The 23,220-nt window shown below is 41.9% G+C and overlaps 1 protein-coding gene across 1 annotated transcript in view; it reads right to left on the reverse strand.

Moving 5' to 3' along the window:
- The window catches only part of mybpha (myosin binding protein Ha), a gene marked incomplete at both ends in the record, with an annotated part of 57,506 nt that extends 34,779 nt beyond the window's left edge, over positions 1-22,727 (reverse strand). The window contains 11 exons of the mRNA XM_080732694.1: positions 9,219-9,386; positions 10,198-10,332; positions 11,447-11,512; positions 12,174-12,230; positions 14,911-14,976; positions 16,317-16,385; positions 16,758-16,823; positions 18,540-18,608; positions 19,297-19,362; positions 19,952-20,020; positions 22,469-22,727. Of these exons, the coding sequence (XP_080588820.1) occupies positions 9,219-9,386; positions 10,198-10,332; positions 11,447-11,512; positions 12,174-12,230; positions 14,911-14,976; positions 16,317-16,385; positions 16,758-16,823; positions 18,540-18,608; positions 19,297-19,362; positions 19,952-20,020; positions 22,469-22,727 (1,090 nt within the window). The remainder of the gene's footprint in view (positions 1-9,218; positions 9,387-10,197; positions 10,333-11,446; positions 11,513-12,173; positions 12,231-14,910; positions 14,977-16,316; positions 16,386-16,757; positions 16,824-18,539; positions 18,609-19,296; positions 19,363-19,951; positions 20,021-22,468) is intronic.
- Between the last annotated feature and the right edge of the window lie 493 nt (positions 22,728-23,220).

The following is a 23,220-nucleotide window of genomic DNA, read 5'->3' on the forward strand; positions in this document are numbered from 1 at the left end:
GGAAATCGGCGCAAGCGCTGACTCATTGTGACATCACTTCATAAAAGGCTCTGACATCACGTATGCCACATGAGTCAATGGGCTTACAGATATCTCCATATATGAGCATAAACTCATAAAAGGCTCTGACATCACATATGCCACATGAGTCAATGGGCATATACAGATATCTCCATATATGAGCATAAATGGACACAGGCAAACAGATGGTCAATACGGGTCCTACAGACAGAGATCTCCATATATGGGCATAAAATGGACGCAGACAGACAGATAACTCCATATATGGGCATAAATGGACACAGGCAAACAGATGGTCAAAACGGGTCCTACAGAGATCTCCATATATGGGCATAAAATGGACGTAGACAGACAGATAATCTCCATCAGGCTGTTCCGGAGGAAATCGGCGCAAGCGCTGACTCATTGTGACATCACTTCATAAAAGGCTCTGACATCACGTATGCCACATGAGTCAATGGGCATATACAGATATCTCCATATATGAGCATAAATGGACACAGGCAAACAGATGGTCAATACGGGTCCTACAGACAGAGATCTCCATATATGGGCATAAAATGGACGCAGACAGACAGATAACTCCATATATGGGCAACAGATGGTCAAAACGGGTCCTACAGAGATCTCCATATATGGGCATAAAATGGACGTAGACAGACAGATATCTTCATCAGGCTGTTCCGGAGGAAATCGGCGCAAGCGCTGACTCATTGTGACATCACTTCATAAAAGGCTCTGACATCACGTATGCCACATGAGGCAATTGGCATATAGAGATATCTCCATATGAGCATAAACTCATAAAAGGCTCTGACATCACGTATGCCACATGAGTCAATGGGCATATACAGATATCTCCCTATATGAGCATAAATGGACACAGGCAAACAGATGGTCAATACGGGTCCTACAGACAGAGATCTCCATATATGGGCATAACATGGACGCAGACAGACAGATAACTCCATATATGGGCATAAATGGACACAGGCAAACAGATGGTCAAAACGGGTCCTACAGAGATCTCCATATATGGGCATAAAATGGACGTAGACAGACAGATATCTCCATATATGGGCATAAATGGACACACACAAACAGATGGTCAAAACAGATCCTATGAAAACAGGTATAATGGGGTTTGCATTAAAGGGACGGGGCATTCATTCCCTATTTACATTGTTCCCGAGTTGGCCGGGGTGCCGGGCGGCCGAGCTTCTAGTGTATTATAATGGCAATCAATGATAATGTATTACAACTATGAAAATTATAATACACCTGGCCAAAGAACGTCTTTATTTTGATACTTGACTTTCTAAGAAGTCATTATAAAAGGCTTCATAATGTGTTATGGTTGCATTTGTGAGTAGCCTAGTTATGAGTGCGTATAACTGTAACTACCTATACAGTATTATTAGCTGATTACAATGCATAGGCTGTAAACTAACTCTGCTGCCCGCCTGCTCATCAGATCAGATCCAGAGACCAATATCACACCAGTCCTCCAGAACCTTCACTGGCTCCCAGTCAAACACAGAACAGATTTCAAAATGCTGCTAGCCTTCTACAAGGCCCTCAACAACCAAGCTCCCCCTTCCTTTCTGGACATGCCAACCTCCTGGACATCCCTACGACAAAGAAACAAACCTGGGTGACAGCAGCGCTTTCTCAGTTGCCCGGCCCGTCCCTCCCTTTCCCTGTTCAAAACCTACCTTTTCAGACTAGCATTCACCAAATAATTCCAATCACCCTCTTTGCCATTTAATTTGAACTAGCCCTTACCCGTTCAAAGATATGAGCTCCAAAATGATGTGCAGTGTGTGGGTTATGGGATGTGCTTGCATGATGCACTGTAGGAGCATCAATGTAAGAAACCCGTTTCGTTTAATGGCTACAGAGATACTGTCCCCCCCCCCCCCCCCCCCCCCAGCCCGCCCGCCCGCCCGCCTGCACACACACACACCCTCCCCCCCCCCCCCCCCGTGTGTGTGTGTGTGTGTGTGTGTGTGTGTGTGTGTGGGTGTGTGTGTGTGGGTTTGTGTGTGATTGTGCATGACCTGAACAACAGCGCCCCTCCCTTAACATGTGTGGTCACAAAAGGTACTGTAGGCTAAATAGATATAGATACAGCATAAAAATGCGAATATACAGCATACGATTTGTGAAAGTGAGAAACGGGCTTCACAGTTATGTCAGGTGTGTTCATATGCTGATGGTGATGCGATTTCAGATCAATTGCTCGAGCCACCGAGGAGAAACGCTGGGACAGACAGACACTCACTCACTCACTCACTCAGTCAGACATTCGCAAAATTATAGTATAGATGTTGTGAATTGTTTTCTTTGTTTTGTTTTTAGCCTTTAAACTAGTTATTCTCTTATTATAATGGTTCCCAAGTCATATGGCCCATAGGTCAGGAGCCTATTTCCTGTTTCTGTAGCGGGAGGCAGCTTGAAGTACAAGTGCAACCTCTGGACATGACGGTACCCCCAATCCAACCTTTGATGCTGAGTGCCAAGCAGGGAGGCATTGAGTAGCATTTCATAGTCTTTGGTGTGACTAGACCTGAGATTGAACCCCAACCTCCTGATCTCAGTGCAGACACTCTAACCACAGGTCACGGAGCTTGTTTTATACTTGATCTTAAAAGTTATTAATATACAATGCTATAGAATGACATAAATGTTTATCACATATTGTTTATAATGCCTTACAAACATGGGTTTCATAGTTCATTTTACAATTCTTTTCTTAGGAAACGGATGTAGATAGATAGATACCTTTATTATCCCAAGGGGGAAAATCTGTCGCCCAGAGGCAGCATTGTTTAGATTCTTAAACGGCCCATATTAATTGTTTTGAATGCTAGTGGATTATAGGTGGTTATAAGTGAAACTGTATCACATTCGGTGCATAACTTAGAGGCAGTCATCCAATCGGTTCGGTTTGGTTTGGAACAGAGTCCCCATAGTCCACATAAGCAGCAAAGCTCTCAAGAGATTACAAGGCTTACAGGATACAAAAAGGACCCCCAATCACCTCCCCATAATAACACAACCTCCATTTCTCTCCCACCATTCACAATGCCATCTTAACTCATTGCATGCCAGGCCCGATAGTCCCGAGATTTTTTCAATGTCTTTCCCTGCCAGGCCCGATAGTCCCGAGAATTTCCGCCATTTTGAAAAAAAATAAAAATAAATTCATTTATGTTTTTTTTTTCAAAAAAAAATTTGGACCCCAAAAAATTTAGTAGGCATGATAGAAATCGCGAAATTGCATGTTTAACCCCCATAGCAACCCCATCTATCAAACATGGCAGCCATCTTTGTTTACATTTTAGGAAACATAATGGCTTGTATCTCATGAATGCCTGAACGGATTTCCATTCGGATTTTTTTGTTTGAAAGCTGTGAGCAATGTGGACACACATGGTGCATTATCTAGGCATGGGTGTGCATGATCCGTGCACTATGAATTACATGGAAGTCTATGGAGACCAGAGGCACCATAGAGTACGAAGGTATTGTTAAATGGCGGGGAATGTGTTAAGGGTCCATTGGGACAAATGGATAAATTAGCACTGGGGAGTTTACGGCGTAGCTTTGTACTTGTCATACCCCGCTGCTCGTGGCGTTATTAGCACGTGGACCGGGATCAGACTCCTGGAAGCATCAATCCCACAGTGGCCAGCTTCCTGATCCATGGCCTGAGACCTAAACCCTCCTGCTAATCAGTACACTTCCCAGCTATGCCCTGAACTGTGTCCCTCCCTGGCATCACAGCACTCTGGAGCCAACGTTGCCTCTTCTCTGCACGGAGACCACCTTGAATCTGCCACTGTCTCTGAGCAAAGAAAGATGTCTTTGTGTAGGCCAATGTAGACCCACTGAAAGAGAGGAGTTATGACTAGTGTTGCCAGATATTGTGAGAGAAATAAGCACTATTGGTTGCCTGATAGCAAGCGTTACTTGCAGGTTGCGGTCACAGAATTCACATTTCCCACGACCGAGATGGTTACTAGTTAATTGCTGAGCACGCCTGAACAAACTCATTTCAATTCAATTGTAAGTTGTTTTTTGCAAATAATTATTGAATATAGTGTGCTGTGTGCGGTGTGTGTGTGTGTGTGTGTGTGTGTGTGTGTGTGTGTGTGTGTGTGTGTGTGTGTGTGTGTGTGTGTGTGTGTGTGTATGTGTATGTGTTTGTGTCTGTGTCTGTGTGTCCGAGCTGAATATACTCACCCACCCCCCACACACACACGTCACCTGGAATCCCTATTAAGCTCATGTTACATCCTCTGAGCTAATATAACCAGTGGTTCTCCTCATTAGATCCAGCTTGTTTCTGGGGTATCGTCTTCACCCAGCAGGAAATAACACAGCTAACCTTCAGACAGTTGCACTGCTGCTAGGACACTTTACATCAGATCTGCGTCACGCACCAGCCTCAGAATATTGTCACTGTCGGGTGGAAACCTTCTATGTCCAAAACTGTTCCGATTATTATTTAGTCACAAGCTCTTACAAATACTTTTCAATGGTTCAATATTTATAAAAAGAAATACTTTTTTTATGCAAAGTTTGCATGACACTGTTGTATGACAAACCTCACTACAGTAGAGCATATTCAAGTACCTCACTACAGACAGCATGTTTTAATTAATACATTTTAATTTTGTACAATCTGTATGGTATATCACTTTCAATTAGGGTGGTTGCATTTTGTCTCCCTGCCCCTCTATCGAGACATTTAGATCCTGGACCCACTACTCATTATCAGAAGTATAAAGTAAAAGATACTGTATGTTAAAATGAACCTTTTTTGTAAAACGTAGTAAAATATACGTTATACGTTTCGTCTATCATCTACTGTATAGGGTTATTTTCCTTCTACCGTATGTACAGTAAGAGCAATGCACCAAGTCAAATCCCTCCTCGTATGTGATCGTCAGGCCAACAAACACAAACAGATTCTGATTCTAATTCTAACCACGTGGGATGGAATCACTCATTACACAGGACAACAAACCAATGGTGTAACTAAATACTGTACACCTGGTTTTGAAGGGTAAGAACAGCTTGGTAATGATATCCCTTCACTGTTGTTCACGTCTATTCTGAGGCTACACTGAGCCTCTCACCACCAACTAAGAGTCCTCCACAACCAATTACATTAGAGTGACAGTTTATACAGTATGTATGCATAAGTAGCCTCTTATTACGAATGCCAAAACACGACCACAGTTTCTAATCACAACATGGCATCAGGTGTCATGTACAGCAGGAACAGGGAGAAAGGTGTTAACGAAGGAATCACCTGAAAATATTAACCTACTGTATAGATTTCAACTTGGGGCGGCCATAGCTGAATGGGTAGAGAAGCCACCTGGGAAACAGAAGGTCCCAAATACAATTCACTACAGTATGTGTTGAGGTGTGCATGAGCAATACATGTAACCCTTAGGCAGCCATCAGTTTTGGGTGACTCAGTGTAGAAGACAGGGTTAAGCAAATCGACACCCACAGCCACAATACTAGAGGAAGCGACAATGATCTAGTGCCACCAAAATGTGGAATGCCCTGACACCATCCATTCAAATGTCAATCACTGGTTTCTTTCAAAATTCAAACTCCTTAAAGAAGTCATCTATTTTCACCCAGATTAGGATGCTAGGGTTCATGTGGTTAAAAGGCTTTCCCTTTTGCATTCCAGTATTTTGTTTCAGAGGTGTGTATGTATTTCTACTGTGCCACTTGCCAGACTTTGAGAGTCACGGTCATAAATGATATAGTTGTGTGTCACTGAGGTCGTACTAACAAGGCTAATGTCAGCTACCGTGTATACAGCTGACAAGTGTCACTCTCATTAGCTAAATGTTTTCCTTCACCTGCCTGACACTGGCTTTAAATCAAACTGCCCGACGGAAACTGAGAATTGGACACGTGTTGGCTGCCTTATATTTCAGCCTGTTGGTGGCACAACAGTGCAACCAATACTCCGCAAGGCCTGATTTATGCTTTAGCTGTATGACAGTGTACTACCTTTAGCATAACAGTATGATCTGACCATTTTTTTTATTAAAATATTACACTTTTTGTTATTACAGTAACTATTATAAGATGATGACAACATCTGAATGCATTTGTGTTTCATTGAGTAAATCACAATACTTGGCACCAGCGCTGCATTTGATAACTTCTCCGGGTAAAGGAGGCATACTCGTGGCATAAATTCCAAATATTATCACATTATCTCACGGCAGCCCTGGACTGCCGTCACGGCACCCCAGAATATGGAGATAAGAGGTTTCTGCCCGACAGCGACGATGTCATACTGAGGAACACTGGGTTTGCCCTGGATCCTATTTGTGGGTTGAGAGAGAGAGAGAGAGAGAGAGAGAGAGAGAGAGAGAGAGAGAGAGAGAGAGAGAGAGAGGCCTCCTGGGAAGTGGAAGGTCACCGGTTCGCCCCGACGACCCACCTGTCAAAGTGTCCTGGAGCGAGTCACTTAACCCCTGACTCCTCCCCCCTGAGCGCTCATCAAGTCTGTCTGAGCTAGGGAATTCACCAAATATTCCAATATTCGAATATCAAAGTCACTATTCAACATTGTTCACCAAAGTTGAATATTCGCTTGGTTATTTTTATTTTTAATTGTTTTCTCTTTAAAAAATATATAGTTTATAAAGTTTGGCTAGATAGGAAGTCATAAGAATTAGTTGTCAATGCCCCTGGTGGATGCATTTGTTAATGCTCTATACCAGGGGTTCTCAAAAATCTTTAGGCCGTGACCCCCAAAATAAACATATTTGTATCCCCACCCTGACAAGCACTTGGAATTGTAGGTATTACATTTAATGTGACTCGATTCCGCAGATAAATATTGTGAAAATAACAGATCTACATGCTCAAAACGCCTCGCGTTGCGAGGCGGTGTGCATGTAGATCTGCTATTTTCACAATGTTCGCCTCTTGCTTACTTAATATTTGACAGTTTGGCCAGTCCTGTGGAATATTCGACTATTCAAATACTTTGAGGTCGAATAATTCGAATACTAAAAATCACTATTCGTGAATGCCCTAGTCTGAGCAGCCATCAAGCCGGGTGAAGCTGAAACTGCACTTCCGCGGAGTGATCGATAAAACGTCTACCTCGATGTTTTACATCCATAACATGGTAGGGAACAAGGCTCTCTTACAGGGGAACTCAACAGATTGAGCCGTAGCACTGAGCACGCACGTCGCACGCAGCTAACAAACTCACATGGGTTCAGGTCAGGGGTGTCACACCAAATTCTGGGCCCTGGGTACAAGGATTCACTGCAGGCCCCCCATGAATGTTCTTCATAGGGGGGGGGGGTTTAACCCATTTAGACTGGGAACGCATTATTACACACTATTTTGTGCAGATATACAAGCTCACAGCGTGGAGCTTGTAGATCTGCTATTTTAAAAAAAATCGTGAAAGGTCTTGGTCTTTGAATATTTCAAATCCTTCTAAGGTTTTTTGAAAAACCTATGTTTCTATGTCAGTGGTGCTCAAGCCTTTTCACGTGAAGGACCCCCAAAATGATATGTATTTGGCTGCGGACCCCCATCTCAAAATATTCAGTTCCAGGGACGCCACAGAAGCAAAATTTGAGTTACAAATGTTCATTTAAAAAATACATATATTGAAAGATTTGCACACATTCTCACAACCTTTCAAAAATAGCAGATCTACAAGCTCGCAGCGCTGCACTGGGTGCCGCGCTGTGAGCTTGTGAGCTGTGATATCTGCTATTTTCCAATAGTTAAAGCACAAAATAATTAAGGCTCCTCCACCTTGGGCCCTAGTAACTCAGTCCCACTTTTCCCCCCCTTGTGACGCCCCTGGTTCAGGTTACTCACTTGGCTCAGGTTATTGCCATATCTACCTTCTGTAGGTGTGTGTGTGCTCAGTGAAAGTGTAATTCAAAGCTAATGAAAGGTCTTGTCAGCGCCGGGAGATTTATGCGTGTACAGCTGTGGAGTCCATCGGTCCGAGCTAGCGTCTACTACTAATACCTCACAGTTTGCACATGAGAACTCCAATAGGTCATAAGTTACAGCCATCAAGCTACCGACTTGATTAAGAGGCTGGAAACCGACAAGGCTTAAAATTACGTTTGGAATATTATGGGACATTTTATGTCAAACTAAATTACATTCCTTATGTTCCTTACTGTATGCACAGATAAAGGTTTTATATAATGGAACACCACTGAATTTCTCTGAAATATACTCTAGGGGAGGATGAATTATAGAGAAATTCTTTAATTCCCCTTTACTGTAGAGTAAAGTAGACATTATGAATACCGGTAAGACTATTGTAATGTTCTATGGACAGCTATTCTAGTAATGAGAATACCCAGCGTTGCACTTTCACACAATACAGTACAGTACACCAGTAAGACTCCCTAATCGGGAGATAAGCGACCGTAGGTCACTTATCTCCACAAATAGGGCAAAACTGTGTTTTTCCAAAATCTTCCTGATCCATGTTGATGACATGAGTGTAGACATACTGTGTAGTGATTTTCGTGATTTTAGGGCAAAATCTGTAGGAGCAGTGTCCAAAAATGTGTTTTTAAAAATCGGCCTGAAGGTGGCGCTATATGGGACAGATTCATGTTGATGGGATGAGTGTAGACATACTGTGTAGCAATTTGCGTGATTTTAGGGCCAAAACTGTAGGAGCAGTGGCCAAAAATGTGTTTTAAGCTCCGGGGGTCCTTGGAGGTTGTAGTTTGGCAGGTAAGGAGTGTGTGTGCAAAATGTGGCATGGATGGGGGCAACGGTTGTGGAGATATGAGCAGGGCAAAAGTGTGACGTGTGACGTGTGCCTCACGGACGGACATTCTTTTACACTTGGGGGTCCCCCAGGGACCTGGGGGTCCCTGGAGCTCCGGGGTTCCTTGGAGGTTGTAGTTTGGCAGGTAAGGAGTGTGTGTGCAAAATTTGGCATGGATGGGGGCAACGGTTGTGGAGATATGAGCAGGGCAAAAGTGTGACGTGTGACGTGTGACTGACTCACTCACTCACTCACTCACTCACAGACAGCCGGTGGAGGTTTTGGTAGTAAATGCGACCTACGGTCGCAATTACACATGACACAATAGAATCTTCAGTGATAATTACAGCATAGTGTCACTGTGCTTCATGCTACTCACCAGCCACCTCACGGATTGTTATGGCGGTGGCGAGGGCAGCAGGTTCACTGCGACCCGCGGGGTTTACAGCCACCACTCGCACAAGCAGCAGGTCACCTGTCGTCAGGTTCTTGATGCTGAGGCGATTAGCAGCGGTCAGCTGCTCGTTAGCTGCAACCCAAACAGAGGCTGTGGGGGGAAAACATCAGAGTTAGCATTGGCACAGTGATCATAACGAACCGCCAGGCTTCTGATGAAATTTTGATAGAAAGAATTTGGAAGATTTGACTGTCACAGGCTTTTAAAAGGTGGTGTAAGTGATAGTTTTTTTTTTTCATAAGTGATTGGACAACATTTTAATTTTCTGTTTACTGAAGAGCTGGAGAAACAAGGAGACCCTTTACTGAACAAAATCAGTGAAGCAATGATTACTATTGAATACAGAGCTTTAAAAAGAATGTTTTTAACAAAAACATCACTTAACGATGATTCAAGTTCCTTGTGCCATCTCATTTTCGAGGTCCCAAACTTACAAGCCTGGAAACCATTACTTACACCCCGTTTAAAAAACAGCATTTAAAAGATAACTTTCAGTAGACGTTAATGAGGGCACTACCAGAGGTTTATCACCTGCTGACATTCATTTACAAACAACATGGGTTATGGGCACGGTAGAATTTGGCCGTCATCGTGCAACCCCAGTAGACCTGATGTCATCAGAGCAAAGCGGGCGCTATTAAAAGTGGCGTCAGCGCGATACAGTGACAGCCGCTGAAAGGCTGCCTGCCCTATACAGCCCTGATGCAGCTAAGAGTCAATCTGGCCTCTGACACTCTGAGGACAGGTGCGGCCTGGAGGCCTCAATCGCACGCACATGCGCACACACACACACACACACACACACACACACACACACACACACACACACACACACACACACACACTCACACACACACACACACACACACACACGTTTGACAGTCAGGGCGGTTACACTTACTTCCATCCTTGCAGTACTCAACGATGTATCCATCCAGGCCAGAGGCTCCGATGTTTTCCGGGGTACTCCATGTGATGATGGCGCTGGTGTCGTTCACATCCTCAACAGCCACGTCCAGAGGCGCGCTGGTGGGGACTGAACGCCGTTCAAAAACAACACAGCAGTTAAGAGCCTAGCGCTGTACAACAAGTGGGATGAACACTAAAAACTAAATGAAAATAAAAAAGACGGAGGGATAATACACAGATGAGAGGCTGAAATAATTGCCCTTGAACTCTCCCTTTGATATCGCAATTTTCTCCATATTCTAATAATAATAATAATAATAGTTACCTACACCTCCTGCAAGGGAAATTTAGTATTTTCAGCCAAACCCAGCTGATTCACTCCCTAACCATTCAGCTATCCTTCCTCATCTAGGTTATTTTATGTGTCGCACATGAACTCTAGCATCCCTATTCTGGGCATGCCATAGAGGAACATGCCATAGAAATCTAGCTCTAAATCAAATTTATATTGTTTTGGCTATTTTCAACGAAGAGGATTGGGTTAGAGGGAACTAGAAAGTGTGCAGATTGCCACCAGGACAGGTTGCTTACCCTGGGCCTGCACACTTTGAAAGCGAGACGGGAGTCATAGCCAATTGGAATGGAATCTGCAAAATCTGACTGACTTGATCACATGAGCTTCACGCCGAGACTAGAGCCAAATCCAGCATGGCAGTGTTACGGTTAAATCGTGTAGACGTCACATAACCTCAGTGTCCGAACGTAAATCATTGCGGTTTGTTTATTAGCAGTATTAGAGTTCAACCTAGCGGTATTTAGGCCACGTATTTAGAGACCTCCATGTTAGTTATGTGAAGTCCACAAGATGGTCAAATATACTGTATGTCGGCAGGTCACCAATTTCACCGTAACACCGCCATGCTGGAGGACAGAGGAGGCAGAAATTTGAGTATTGGAATTTGGCTTAAGGTGCCTGAGATGAACTGTTTACAGACTGACAGACAGACAGATGAACTGACGGACAGATGGACAGATAGATACTGTAGACAGATAGACAGAAGGACAGACGGAAAGTTTGACGGACAGGTTGACGGACAGGTTGACGGACAGACGGACTCATAAACATAATCCCTCGCCTTCGGCCTTGCGGCCTCCTGGCGGGGATAAAGACATTACGAAAGACTTTGTGTAGCCAAAGAAGGCCTGAGCGGAGCCCGCTGATTGACAGTCGGCCGTAGTACCTGCAGGGGGAGGTGGTGTCGGGGCCTTGGGTGGCTCCTCTACTGGGGCAGCTTCCACTGGAGCAGCTAGCATCAAACAAACAGCAGGTTAATGTCGTTTTAGCGGGGACAACAAATCCCCCCAAGCTAGCACTGAGGGCCCTCTGGACATATCAATCATAGACTGGTCTGTCTCCAAGCACTTCGCTCAACTACAAACCTTTTACAAAGACACTGCTTTCGTTGCTAAAACTGGATGAGAACAATGAAGTGTTTAAACAAAAGCTGCATTGCAGAACCAATAAAAAAGACTTTGGGGCGGTCCTTAATAGTGTTATGCTGATATGATTGATGGGCGTAGGTTTGTTGGGGCCGCTGTTCCAGCAACTATGTAGAACTTAGATGTCACCGGACGTAACGGTAGGCAGAGATCTCCGATCATCTGGCAACGCAAGACTATATAAATCATGTAAAAATTCTTCTTCTCAGTTTTCTATCATTATCAAACTATCATTTGACAACATGCCATTCCGTGTGAATTGACTATGAACATATTGCATGATCCTAGACCAGTACGTTCACACACACTAGCCCTCCCAGCTGGAACTTGTGCGATGACAACTTGCCTATGGCTTTTCTTTCATAGATAACTTTGGCAAGGTGGTAACGTCGGTATCAGATAACCTGTTTGGAGGTTTTAACAGTGTTAAACTGTACGTCTGCGGGAAGGTGTACTGTGTGTGTTTACCGTCGGCGGGGGCATCAGCACCTTGGGGCGCCGCACTGTCGTCAGCAGCAGGAGCAGCTAGCGTTGAAATGTCATTAGAAATGCATTAGAAATTAGACAATGTTGTTTCTCAAGCAACACACATAATTATTTAATGCAGAGGTCTTCAACGTTTTCAGGCCAAGGACCCCTTAGCTGACAGGGAGATGAAGCAGGGACCCCCTCTACATAATGTATAAAATAGTGTTCCGATTTCCATCGATATATTCATAGACGTGTTTGACATCACTGTCATCAGTCTATGTTGGATTCATGTTAATGTGTTTCTTCAGACATTTAACCACTTAAATCGTCAATATAATTTGACATTTCACTCCAAATCTATTTGACAAAAATAGCCGATCTACTTGTACTGTAGATCTGCTATTTTTGGCTAAAGTTCTCCTCAGAATAGGGATGCGAGGGTTCAAGTTGTTCATTTAAAATAATTATCCTATTACACAAAGATTTGGAGGACCCCCTGTAGTAACTCTGAGGACCCCCTAGGGGTCCCGGACCCCCTGTTGAAGACCCTTGATGTAATGTGTACTAAAGCAAGCAGGACAGAGCACAGGAGTCGCGGCTCTCTGTGTACGGCGTGATGGGGACAACCACGGATATGTGACAGAGTGACTCTCGAATACACCGCCACTTACCAGGACACATTCACAGATAGCTGACAAGACAGATGAGGACCACATGTATAGAGCAAGATGATAAGACCTTCTATCATGAGAATAGCACCCACTTGGCGTGGTGAAAGAGACACAGATATGACTCATGTGATGCAGACACTGTAGGACGTGTTGGTGACAGGAACATGACTGGTACACACACAGACGTATTCAAGGTTTACCATCTGCAGGGGCATCGGGTACAGGGGCGGCTCCTTCCTCCGTGGGTGCAGGTGTCACTGGGGTTACAGGTTGAAGATAGTGATGCAGTGACTACAGGTATGTCATTACAACCCATTCCTTTCTCATTTTTCTCCCAATTTAGTAATTGCCAATTCCCATGTGTGCTGCGGTCCCGTCGCTGCAAACACCCACTGTTGGGGAAAGTGCAGACAAACCACGTGCCTCCTCTATTTACAGTATACATGTATACCTCTTTTAACCTGACAAGGAGTTTCACCAGGAGAGTGTAACACGTGCAGACTCGCAGAGGTTTACTCTCCCAGTTGACCTCCCCACTGAAATGTTATCTGATCACTACTAGTGCAGCAACAAGGGAGGGTACAAGAAGATGCAAGAGGCTGCAAGAAGATGTAGATGTTGAATCAGAACACAAAAGTCTATGAAAGTTGGGGAACATACTGAGAACGAAGAAGTACGAAATTATTACTGTAATAAGTTGGTCAACAACATCTCTATGAAACAGTATAAGTGTTAGGAGCTGTTGGTTTGTTGCTTTTGTCATATTTCCACATGCAGGTACTATACAGAAATGTATACATTTATAGCTGATCAGTTGATCCAATCAATCCATCAGGAATTTGTTTGAAAGTGGTGCTGCAATAATACCTTAGTTTTCAGGACATATTATGCTGGGTGGAAGGAGGACTACAATATGAACAACATTATTTACCATCATCAGCTATTGGAGCATCAGCAGCAGAAGCTATGACTTCAGGAGCAGTGTCCTCAGCAGCAGGCGTAGCAGCTACTGTAGCAGACATTAGACAAATGTTAGCAGTTGCTGAGGAAATGTTAGTAGCAGATCTGTAGAAAAAAACCTGCCAATTAAAGTGTTTCTCCAGCCAAAGGTCAGTACTAGAACTAGGTCAGTGCAAAGAACTATGGGAAATGAAGTTTTCAGTCTCCCTCATATTTTGTTTTACCATTATTATCTTAGCCTTAGCACAAGACCACAATAAAGAGACCATAATATAAATGTATTTGTAAAAGAGATTAGACAATGTTGTCCAGTGTTTTACCAAGTTGTACCAAGTTGAACATGCTGTAATAATACCTTTGCAGAACTACAATAGCCTATGTACATTATTTACCATCAGCTATGGGAGCGTCAGCAGCAGAAGCTATGCCTTCAGGGGCAGCCGCAGGGGCAGCAGTGTCCTCAGCAGCAGGCGTAGCTGCTACTGTAGCAGACATTAGATAAATGTGAGCAGTTGCTGAGGAAATGTTAGTCGCAGATCTGGAGATAAAATAATCTTGCGTAAAGAACTATGGGAACTGTAGTTTCTAGTCTCCTGTTATTGCTTTAGCATTAGCTAAACCATTGAAGACCACCATAAATAAGGAGACGAGGGTATTTGTAAAAGAGGTTAGAGGATGTTATTCAGCGTTTTGCCAAGTTGTACCAAGTTGTAAAAATTAAAACTATAGCTGGGTAGAGGTGGTACACTATGGGTGCGGATTACCATCAACGTTAATGGCCTCAGTTTCATGCTGGACTGGAGTCTCCTCTGCAGCAGCTGCAGTGACTGAAGTTACAGGTTGAACATCACAAGTTAGTATCGGCAATTAGAAATATATTTTCTAGGACAAGACAGGGCCAATTATTGCTCTGCAACCAAGAGTCAACAGTGATAACCTATTGTGTTTATAGCATAATATATTGTCATTAGTATTACAATTAAAAAGGGACATAATGCAGTGTTATTGTACTTTGTAACAGCTGTTATCATGACAAACCACTGCAAACTACATAAAAAGAACATGTATTACTATAGTTGGCCTATGAAAAGGATGATGATTACCATCAACTTTGACAGGCTCGGTTTCATTGCTGGAAGCTGGACTCTCCTCTACAGCAGGTACAGTAGCTGAGGTTAGAGGTTGAACAACATACGTTACAAGTTAGTATCAACAACTAGCTTTGGTAGTAGAAAGTAGGCCAACTTGTTGTACAATGAATCAACAACAATGTCCCCCTTTCAGCAATAGCCAATAGAATTACATAGATTCTATGTAATTAGTATCAACTTGACTGGCATATACAGTAAGAGCAAAATGCAATCAAAGCATCTTGTGATAAATGCGGTTTAGAGAATGTTCCAGTGATGCACAAAGTTGTAGAATACGTTGTTGAACCTTTTTGTATTCTAAGAACTTATGGTTGGTTTATAAAAGGGTTGAAGGTTACCATCAACTGGAACAGCCTCAGGTTCATGGCTGGGAGCTGCAGTCTCCTCTACAACAGGTGCAGTGGCTGAGATTACAGGTTGGTACAAGTCAGAGGTTACTACAGGTTAGTATCATAGACTAGAAATAAAGGTTTCTATAGGACAAAGCAGGACAGATTGTTCTGTTGTATCCTTGAATCAACAATGTGTACTTACTGTACTGCATTTATAAGCATATCTTAATTGCAGAAATACGCTGTTGTCCTTAGCATTAACTCTACTGGAATGTAGATGTTATCATACTGTACGTTGCGGCAAAAGAGGTTAGTGTATGTTCCAGAGATATACAACGTTGTGGCCTTACCATGAAAAATCACTGTATTTCAAGTAGTATAAGAGGTTAGTGTTGGCTTATACAAAGGATGAGAGTTACCATCAGCTTTATCAGCCTCGGTTTCATTGCTGGGAGCTGGAGTCTGCTCTACAACAGGGACAGTGGCTGAAGTTACAAGTCACAAGTTAGTATCAATATCTAGCAACAGCTCTGGTAGTGGAAAGTAATGAAGCTTCCGGAGGAAGTACATACTGTACCATACACGGATGTCCTGCCTTATAGACACTTTGGGCTCTATTTTCGTCCATGACTTACGCCTTATCCCTAAACCTTTTTGCCATTTTTTACTGAAAGAACTTTTATTTGAATATTTAGAATAGCTGATCTACAAGCTCACAACATGTCGATGTAGTTGAAGTATTAAAAAAAAATATCAAAATAGTAAAAAAAAAAAAGAGAGAAGTTTAGGGATAGGGGGTAAGGCATGGACAAAGATATAGCTATTTGTGTTGTAGTTCTTTACCAGATCTTATATCTTTGTGAGATGAGAAAAAAGCCTGGGAACAAGGTTGTTATCATAGCTGATACTTTGTGATAAGTGAGCTTAGAGAATGTTCCAGTGATGTACAAAGTGGTAGCCTTAGCAAGACAAGTCCCCACATTTATACTTATGTTATAGTTGGTTTATAAAGGGCTTGAAGGTTACCATCAACTGGAATGGCCTCAGGTTCATGTCTGGGATCTGCAGTCTCCTCTACAACAGCAGGTGCAGTGGCTGAGATTACAGGTTGAACATCACAGGTCAGAGCAAGAGGTTAGTATCATAGACTAGAAACAAGAGAAGGTTTCTAGGACAAAGCAGGGCCAAAAGACCAATTTGTTCTGCAACCTTGAATCAACAATGCTGACCTGCTGCATTGCATTCATAACAATTTATCATATTGCAGAAACACACTGTTGAACTTGCCAACAGCATTAACTCTACTGGCATAGGGACATGAATGATGCAATGTCATGTTATCATACTCTACCGTGTTATAAAAGAGGTTAGTGTATGTTCCAGAAATGTATAGCCTTACCTTACCATCACCCCATTTCAACTATTATAAGGGGTTAAACTTGGCTTATAAAATGTGGTGAGAGTTACCATCAACTTTGACAGCCTCAGCTTCATTGCTGGGAGCTGGAGTCTCCTCTACAGCAGGTACAGTGGCTGAGGTTAGAGGTTGAACAACATAAGTTACAAGTTAGTATCAACAACTAGAAATAGCTTTGGTAGTAGAAAGTAGGCCGAATTGTTGTCCAATGATCAACAATGACCTCTTTTAGTAATAGACAATAGAATTTCATGAATTCTATGTTATTAGTGTTAACATAATTGGCATAATACATTATGGATATAAAGCTCTGTTATTACCGGTATATTGTTGCCATCGGGGAGAAACCTATTATCTCCATATTTTAACTTTTCATGTTTTTTTCATAAATGAATGCCCCATTTCATCATTATGTGCAACACAAAAAAAAGCTTAGAGATACAAGGTTTCTGCCTGACAATGACGACATAGCACCTTTTGATAAAGGCGGTAAGAAGAGAGTGTTCCAGTGATTGACACATTTGTAGCCTTACCATGAAAAATCACCACATTTTAAATATCATAAGAGCTTCAATCATAGATTTAGGAAAGGGCTGAAGGTTACCATCAACTGGAACGGCCTCAGGTTCATGGCTGGGAGCTGCGGTCTCCTCAACAACAGGTGCAGTGGCTGAGTTTGCAAGTTGAACATCACAAACCAGAGGTTAGTAACATAGACTAGAAATAAGGGGCCCTATTTTCGTCCATGCCTTACCCCTTATCCTTAAACACTGTTGCCATGTTTTACTATTTTGAAAAAACATTTTTAAATATTTCAAATACCGGTAGCTGATCTACAAGCTCACAATATGTCGATGTAGATCGGCTATTTGAAGTATTTTAAAATGTTTTTCAAATTAGTAAAAAAAGGCAAAGAAGTTTATGGATAAGGGGTAAGGCATGGACGAAAATATAGATCAAGGTCTCTAGGACAAAGCAGGACTCATTGTTGTTCTACAAAATAGAATCAATGGTGTTGATCCACAGCATTTATAGCCATAGTAATGTATATACTATGTTTTTTCACAGACTATTCATGAGCTGGTGTGGTGATGATGATGACCCAAACGCAGGCAGGACAATGAGGCAATGAGGTGGTGATAAAAACAAAAACACTGGCGGTTTAACGTACTGGTTTGCAGGTGGCGTAAGTAAACAAGGACAGCAGCTGTCACACATAAACTGACACATGAAACACAGGACAATGATCCAATAAGAACGAACCGGGGAACGAGACTAATATACACGTGGGGTGATTAGAAATGAGTAACAGCTGGGGAAGAGATGGACATAGAACCAAGGGAACTGAAACGGGGAACATAATGCACTTATAGAGGTACAAAAGACAGACAGGCTAGTGAATGAGGCACAAGGTCTCAACAGTGGCACAAAGGGAGACGATACGATGTTCTCATACTCAACCTTGTGACAAAGAGGTTAGTGTATGTTCAAGAGATGTACAAGGTTCTACCCTTACCATGAAAAATCACCACATTTTAAGAATTATAAGAGGTTATTGTTGGCTAATAAAAAAGGGGTGAAGTTGCAGTGGCTGAGGTTAGAGCCAGAACATGACAATGAAGTTACGAGTTACAACACTATTTAGGACATGAATATAATGTTGTACTTAACCTTATATTATGTCTGTTAACATTGTGATAAAAGCGGTTAGAGAATGTTCCAGTGATGTACAAAGTGGTAGCCTTAGCATAAAGAACCACAACATTTTTAAATCAAATTTGAACAGCTTATATTATAAACTGTAGCTGACTTTTAAAAGGACGGAAGGTTACCATCAGCTGGAACGGCCTCAGGTTCATGGCTGGGAGCTGCAGTCTCCTCTACAACAGCAGCTGCAGTGGCTGAGATTTCAGGTTGAACATCACAAGTCAGAAGTTAGTATCACAGAACTGGAAACAAGGTTTATACGACTAAAACGCAGGACAAATTGTTGTTCTACAACATAGAATCAACAATGTTGATCTATAGCATTTATAGCCAATTGCGGTGTATAAATACTATGTTGACATTAGTATTAACTCTACTGGCATGTACGGTAGGCACACCATACTCTATGCACATTATCATACTCTACCTTGTGACAAGAGGTTTGCAAATGTTCCAGACCAGTGATGCACACATTAGACTAACGGATCAAAGGATCCCTGGCTGATAGGCTAAGCCTTATATGACTTAATACATTATAATTGCCCTCTACAACTAAAATTACAAGTTAAAAACACCTTAAACATTTTCCTTGTTTTAGAAATAGTTCATGTTTTGCTCAAGGGAGATAACATCTGTCACAACTTAGTTAATTAAATAATTTGTCCATGCGCCATGTGTGGTCCATCCCTATGGAATGCATGGAATGCATGTGATAATAAAACATATTTGAAATATTGTTTTTATGCTGATGACAAAATATGTAAGGTGTTTTTAATTTGTAATTTTAGTTATAGAGGACAGTCATAATGTATTAAGGCATAAAAGTCTTATTTGCCTTAACAGTGTAAGAGGTTTTGATATGGATGAGATCATCAGAGTTACCATCAACTTTATCAGCCTCCGTTTCATTGCTGGGAGCTGGAGAATCCTCTACATCAGGTGCAGTGACTGAGGTTACAGGTTAAACATCACAAGTTAGTATCACCTAGAAATATAACTTTGGCAGTGGAAAGTAGGCAAATGTGTTGTACAATAAAGAATCAACAACAATGACCCTCTTTCAGCAATAGAATTTTATAAATTCTATGTTGTCATTATTATTAACTCTATCGGCATATACATGGCATATATGATGCAACGTCATCATATATTAGCCTACCTTATGATAAAAGAATGTTCCAGTGATGTACAAGTGGAAGCCTTACCATTAAGAAACTATCATCATAACAGGTTATACATCATCATTGTCAGGCAGAAACCTTGTATCTACAAGTTTCAAATGTGTATTTTTTGGGGGTAAATTAAAGCCCTACTTCATCATACAAAAGTGTGGCACAAAACTAGTGAAAATAGCAGATCTACAGGCACACAACGCCTCGCGGTGCGAGGTGTTCTGTGCTTGTAGATCGGCTATTTTCACTAGTTTAAATATTTTTTTTTAAATGATAAATACAAAACGAATGGTTTTGGACATACAAGGTTTCCACCCGACAACAACGACATGTAGGTGATGGTTGGTTTATAACTGGGGGTTTACCATCAACTGGAACAGCCTCAGGTTCAAGGTTGGGAGCTGCAGTCTCCTCCACTACAGCAGGTGCAGGGGCTGAGGTTATGGGTTGAATGTCACAAGTCAGAGCATCTTTCCAGGGCAAAGCAGGCTCACTTTGTTATTCTACAACCTAGAATCAGTGATGCTGACCTACAGTTATCGTGTTTATAGCCAATCGCGTTGCAAATGCTGTTGTCATTAGCATTAATGTTATCATACTGTACCTTGTGGAAAAAAGAGGTTAGTTACGGTTCCACTGAGTGTCCAATTTTGTAGCCTTTACCATGTGAACAATCAATAATATTATAGTGTTATAGCTGACCCACTCGGTCGGAAGCACCGAGATTCAAGAGGTTTTGTTTGTCACATGCTCACACAAGTATGTGTAGTGAAAAGATACAAGGTATCATACCAGTATAGGTAATAAAGGCTATCATATAAGGGTACCAAGTAATAAGTAATAAAGTGTAAAGGTGTAGAGGAAAACCAGAAGTAAATAAAACATAATATGTGTTTTTCTGGACAACACATTCTCACAAATAGTATTGACTCGGGAGCAGCTTCATCTTCAGACATGAGCTCAGTTGGGACAATTATTGATGTCATTTGGGAAAATGTATAGGTCTGACTTGAACAGTTTGGTAACACTTCCTATACATCATATTTATAATGCATTTATAACATCTGCTTATAACACTATATGATTATAGTTATAATTAAACAGATACTCATAATGCTTTATAACCATAATACTTATAAAACATTACTTTTATGACTTAAGTCCTTATAAAAGCCAGGCTTTATAATGTGTTATGGTTGCATTATGAATAGACTTGTTATATGAGTGCCTCATGCCTATAACTAATAAATGATACAATGTTATAGGGAGATTAAAAAGCCTCATCAGTTATATGTTTATAATGCATGATATACATGGGGGATGCATTAAAGGTAGGGTAAGTGATAAAACAAAGTGTTTTGTTGTGTTTAAACTTGAAAGTAATCATTGTTATTGAGTGTTTGTTCAGTAGCAGCTCCAGCTCTTTAATACACTTAAAATACTAATCAGGAGGGGGTACAAATTTATCAGCTTAAATTCCAATTCTGCCAATGTCTTAGTGCCATCACTTCAATTTCACTTGTTTAATCTGTATTCATTGCGAGTTCTCTCTCCTGATACGATCCCATCCTGACCTGAACATGCACTTTCTCTGTACTAAAGATAAGGAGTGACAGGGAGACTCCTGTTACTGAACATAAACTCTATATAGCAATGAATACTATCAGAATATAGGGCTATTTAACACTAATGTTACATATGTTACAAAAAACATATATCACTGACACTTGCCCTACCTTTAAGTCAAGTGCTACCGTTTTGGCACAGCCAGCTAAAACTAATCTGCACCGTACAGCAAAACACAGATAAATCATAAATGTAATATGTATATGTATATGTATATGTATTGCCCCCCTATAAATTTACAACACCTTTCAGTTGATGTCATCAGCATGCTGAGGACTAGAGCAACTGGGTCAGTGCATTCAGAAGATGACATACACCCCTTAAAACGCAGCATGGAGTTACAGACGGTGTTGGTTACTTTTTATTCTAACCTAGGCTACTTAGAAAGGCTAGTGAAATGTGTTGGCAGGATTTATTATACTGGCTGGCTATTATAGTGTATAATGTTTAACAGGTGATATATTCCACACAGTCGGCCCAGCTATCCTATATGTCTAGATTTCGATTGACATTATCCAATGGTTGATTGATTTATTGAAGACTTTATTAGAAGTTTGCATAGGAAAAGGTACAGTTTCATGACAGTACAGTTCACTGGTACAAGGTCAGCTAAAAGGAGATCCAAGAAAGCCTTTTTTTACTATTGTTATTTTCCTATAGGCTACTTTATATGTTGATGAATTGAATACATAGGACCTCAATGGAAACAAGACTGCAAGGACTTTTTAGACTAAGTGTTTTGACTGTAGGCTACTCATGCTGTTTTACATTTCTGTCTAATATAATCTTCAATGAATCAATCAATTAGAAACATTAGTTATAAGTCTCAGCAATTTTCCTAACAGAAAACGTAGTTTGCTGTGCTGATGAGAGTGCTTTTGGCACAGATATCATATAGCCTCGGATCAAGGTGGTCATCTGTCAACTTTTTTTCTATGATTACTCACCCCATGGAGACTTGAGTTAAAAAAGAAAAGAAAAAAAGATCTGTCGCATTCCTAAAACAATAATTTGCTTATAATAAATGTACTCTCCATTCGGAATCAATGGGGGTAGGCTACATAATTATTATAATCAAATGATTGTCTTAGGAATGTACTAAAAACAAACAAAAAAAACATCATTGAACTCAAGTCTTCATGAGGTGAGTAGGGTCTAATCATAAAAAAAATATATATATAGGCTACATATTGGGGGTGAACTACTCTGGAGCCTTTTTAATTCCATGCACCAGGCGCACTACCTTCACCGCTTACCCTCTGCCGGGGCTGCAGGCGCTGCCTCCGCGGGCGCAGCTTCTTGTGGCGCAGCCTCCGCAGGTGCCTCCGCTGCAGGTGCCTCGGCAGGTGGAGGCTCCACTGGGGCAGGTGGAGGCTCCACTGGGGCCGGAGGAGCGGCGGGCTCTGGAGCCTTCGCAGGCTCTGGAGCCTTCACAGGCTCAGCCGCCTTCGCAGGCACAGCCGCCTTCTTGGCGGGGGATTTCTTGATGGGCGCGGGTTTGGCTTTGGCTGGCATGGTGCAGAAAATGTATCCTAATGATCAGCTAGTCCTCTGGATAAAGAAGACGAGAGGGACTTGTTCAGGTGATATATAGCGGGTGTGTGTGACTTGGCTCGGGGCAACTAGACTCCACCCATTCCATGACCTTATGGGACGCTACACACCGGGTCACAGTCACCCACATGGCTAATTGGTCACCCACCACAACACAACACATCATCTACCCTCCCTCTAGCCTTGGATCACAAGACGGTCATAATCTAGCCCTGAATATATGATAGTCATGTATTCAGGGCTAGTCATAATCATAAATAAATTGGCTATATGACGATCTTGTTGAATCGAGGGCGAGGCTACCCTTCCTCCATCATTTAACTGAACTCCAATGCGCCCACGATTTGGCATACACACTACCTGCACACAAAAAACTACACAACATTGGATACAGGCAGGCTACTTACTTAATGTTACATTATCACCAGATCATGGCTGCATTGCAACCACAAAA

This window comes from Nannobrachium achirus (assembly GCF_963921795.1).
Source record: "Nannobrachium achirus genome assembly, chromosome: 9".
Lineage (NCBI taxonomy): Eukaryota > Metazoa > Chordata > Actinopteri > Myctophiformes > Myctophidae > Nannobrachium > Nannobrachium achirus.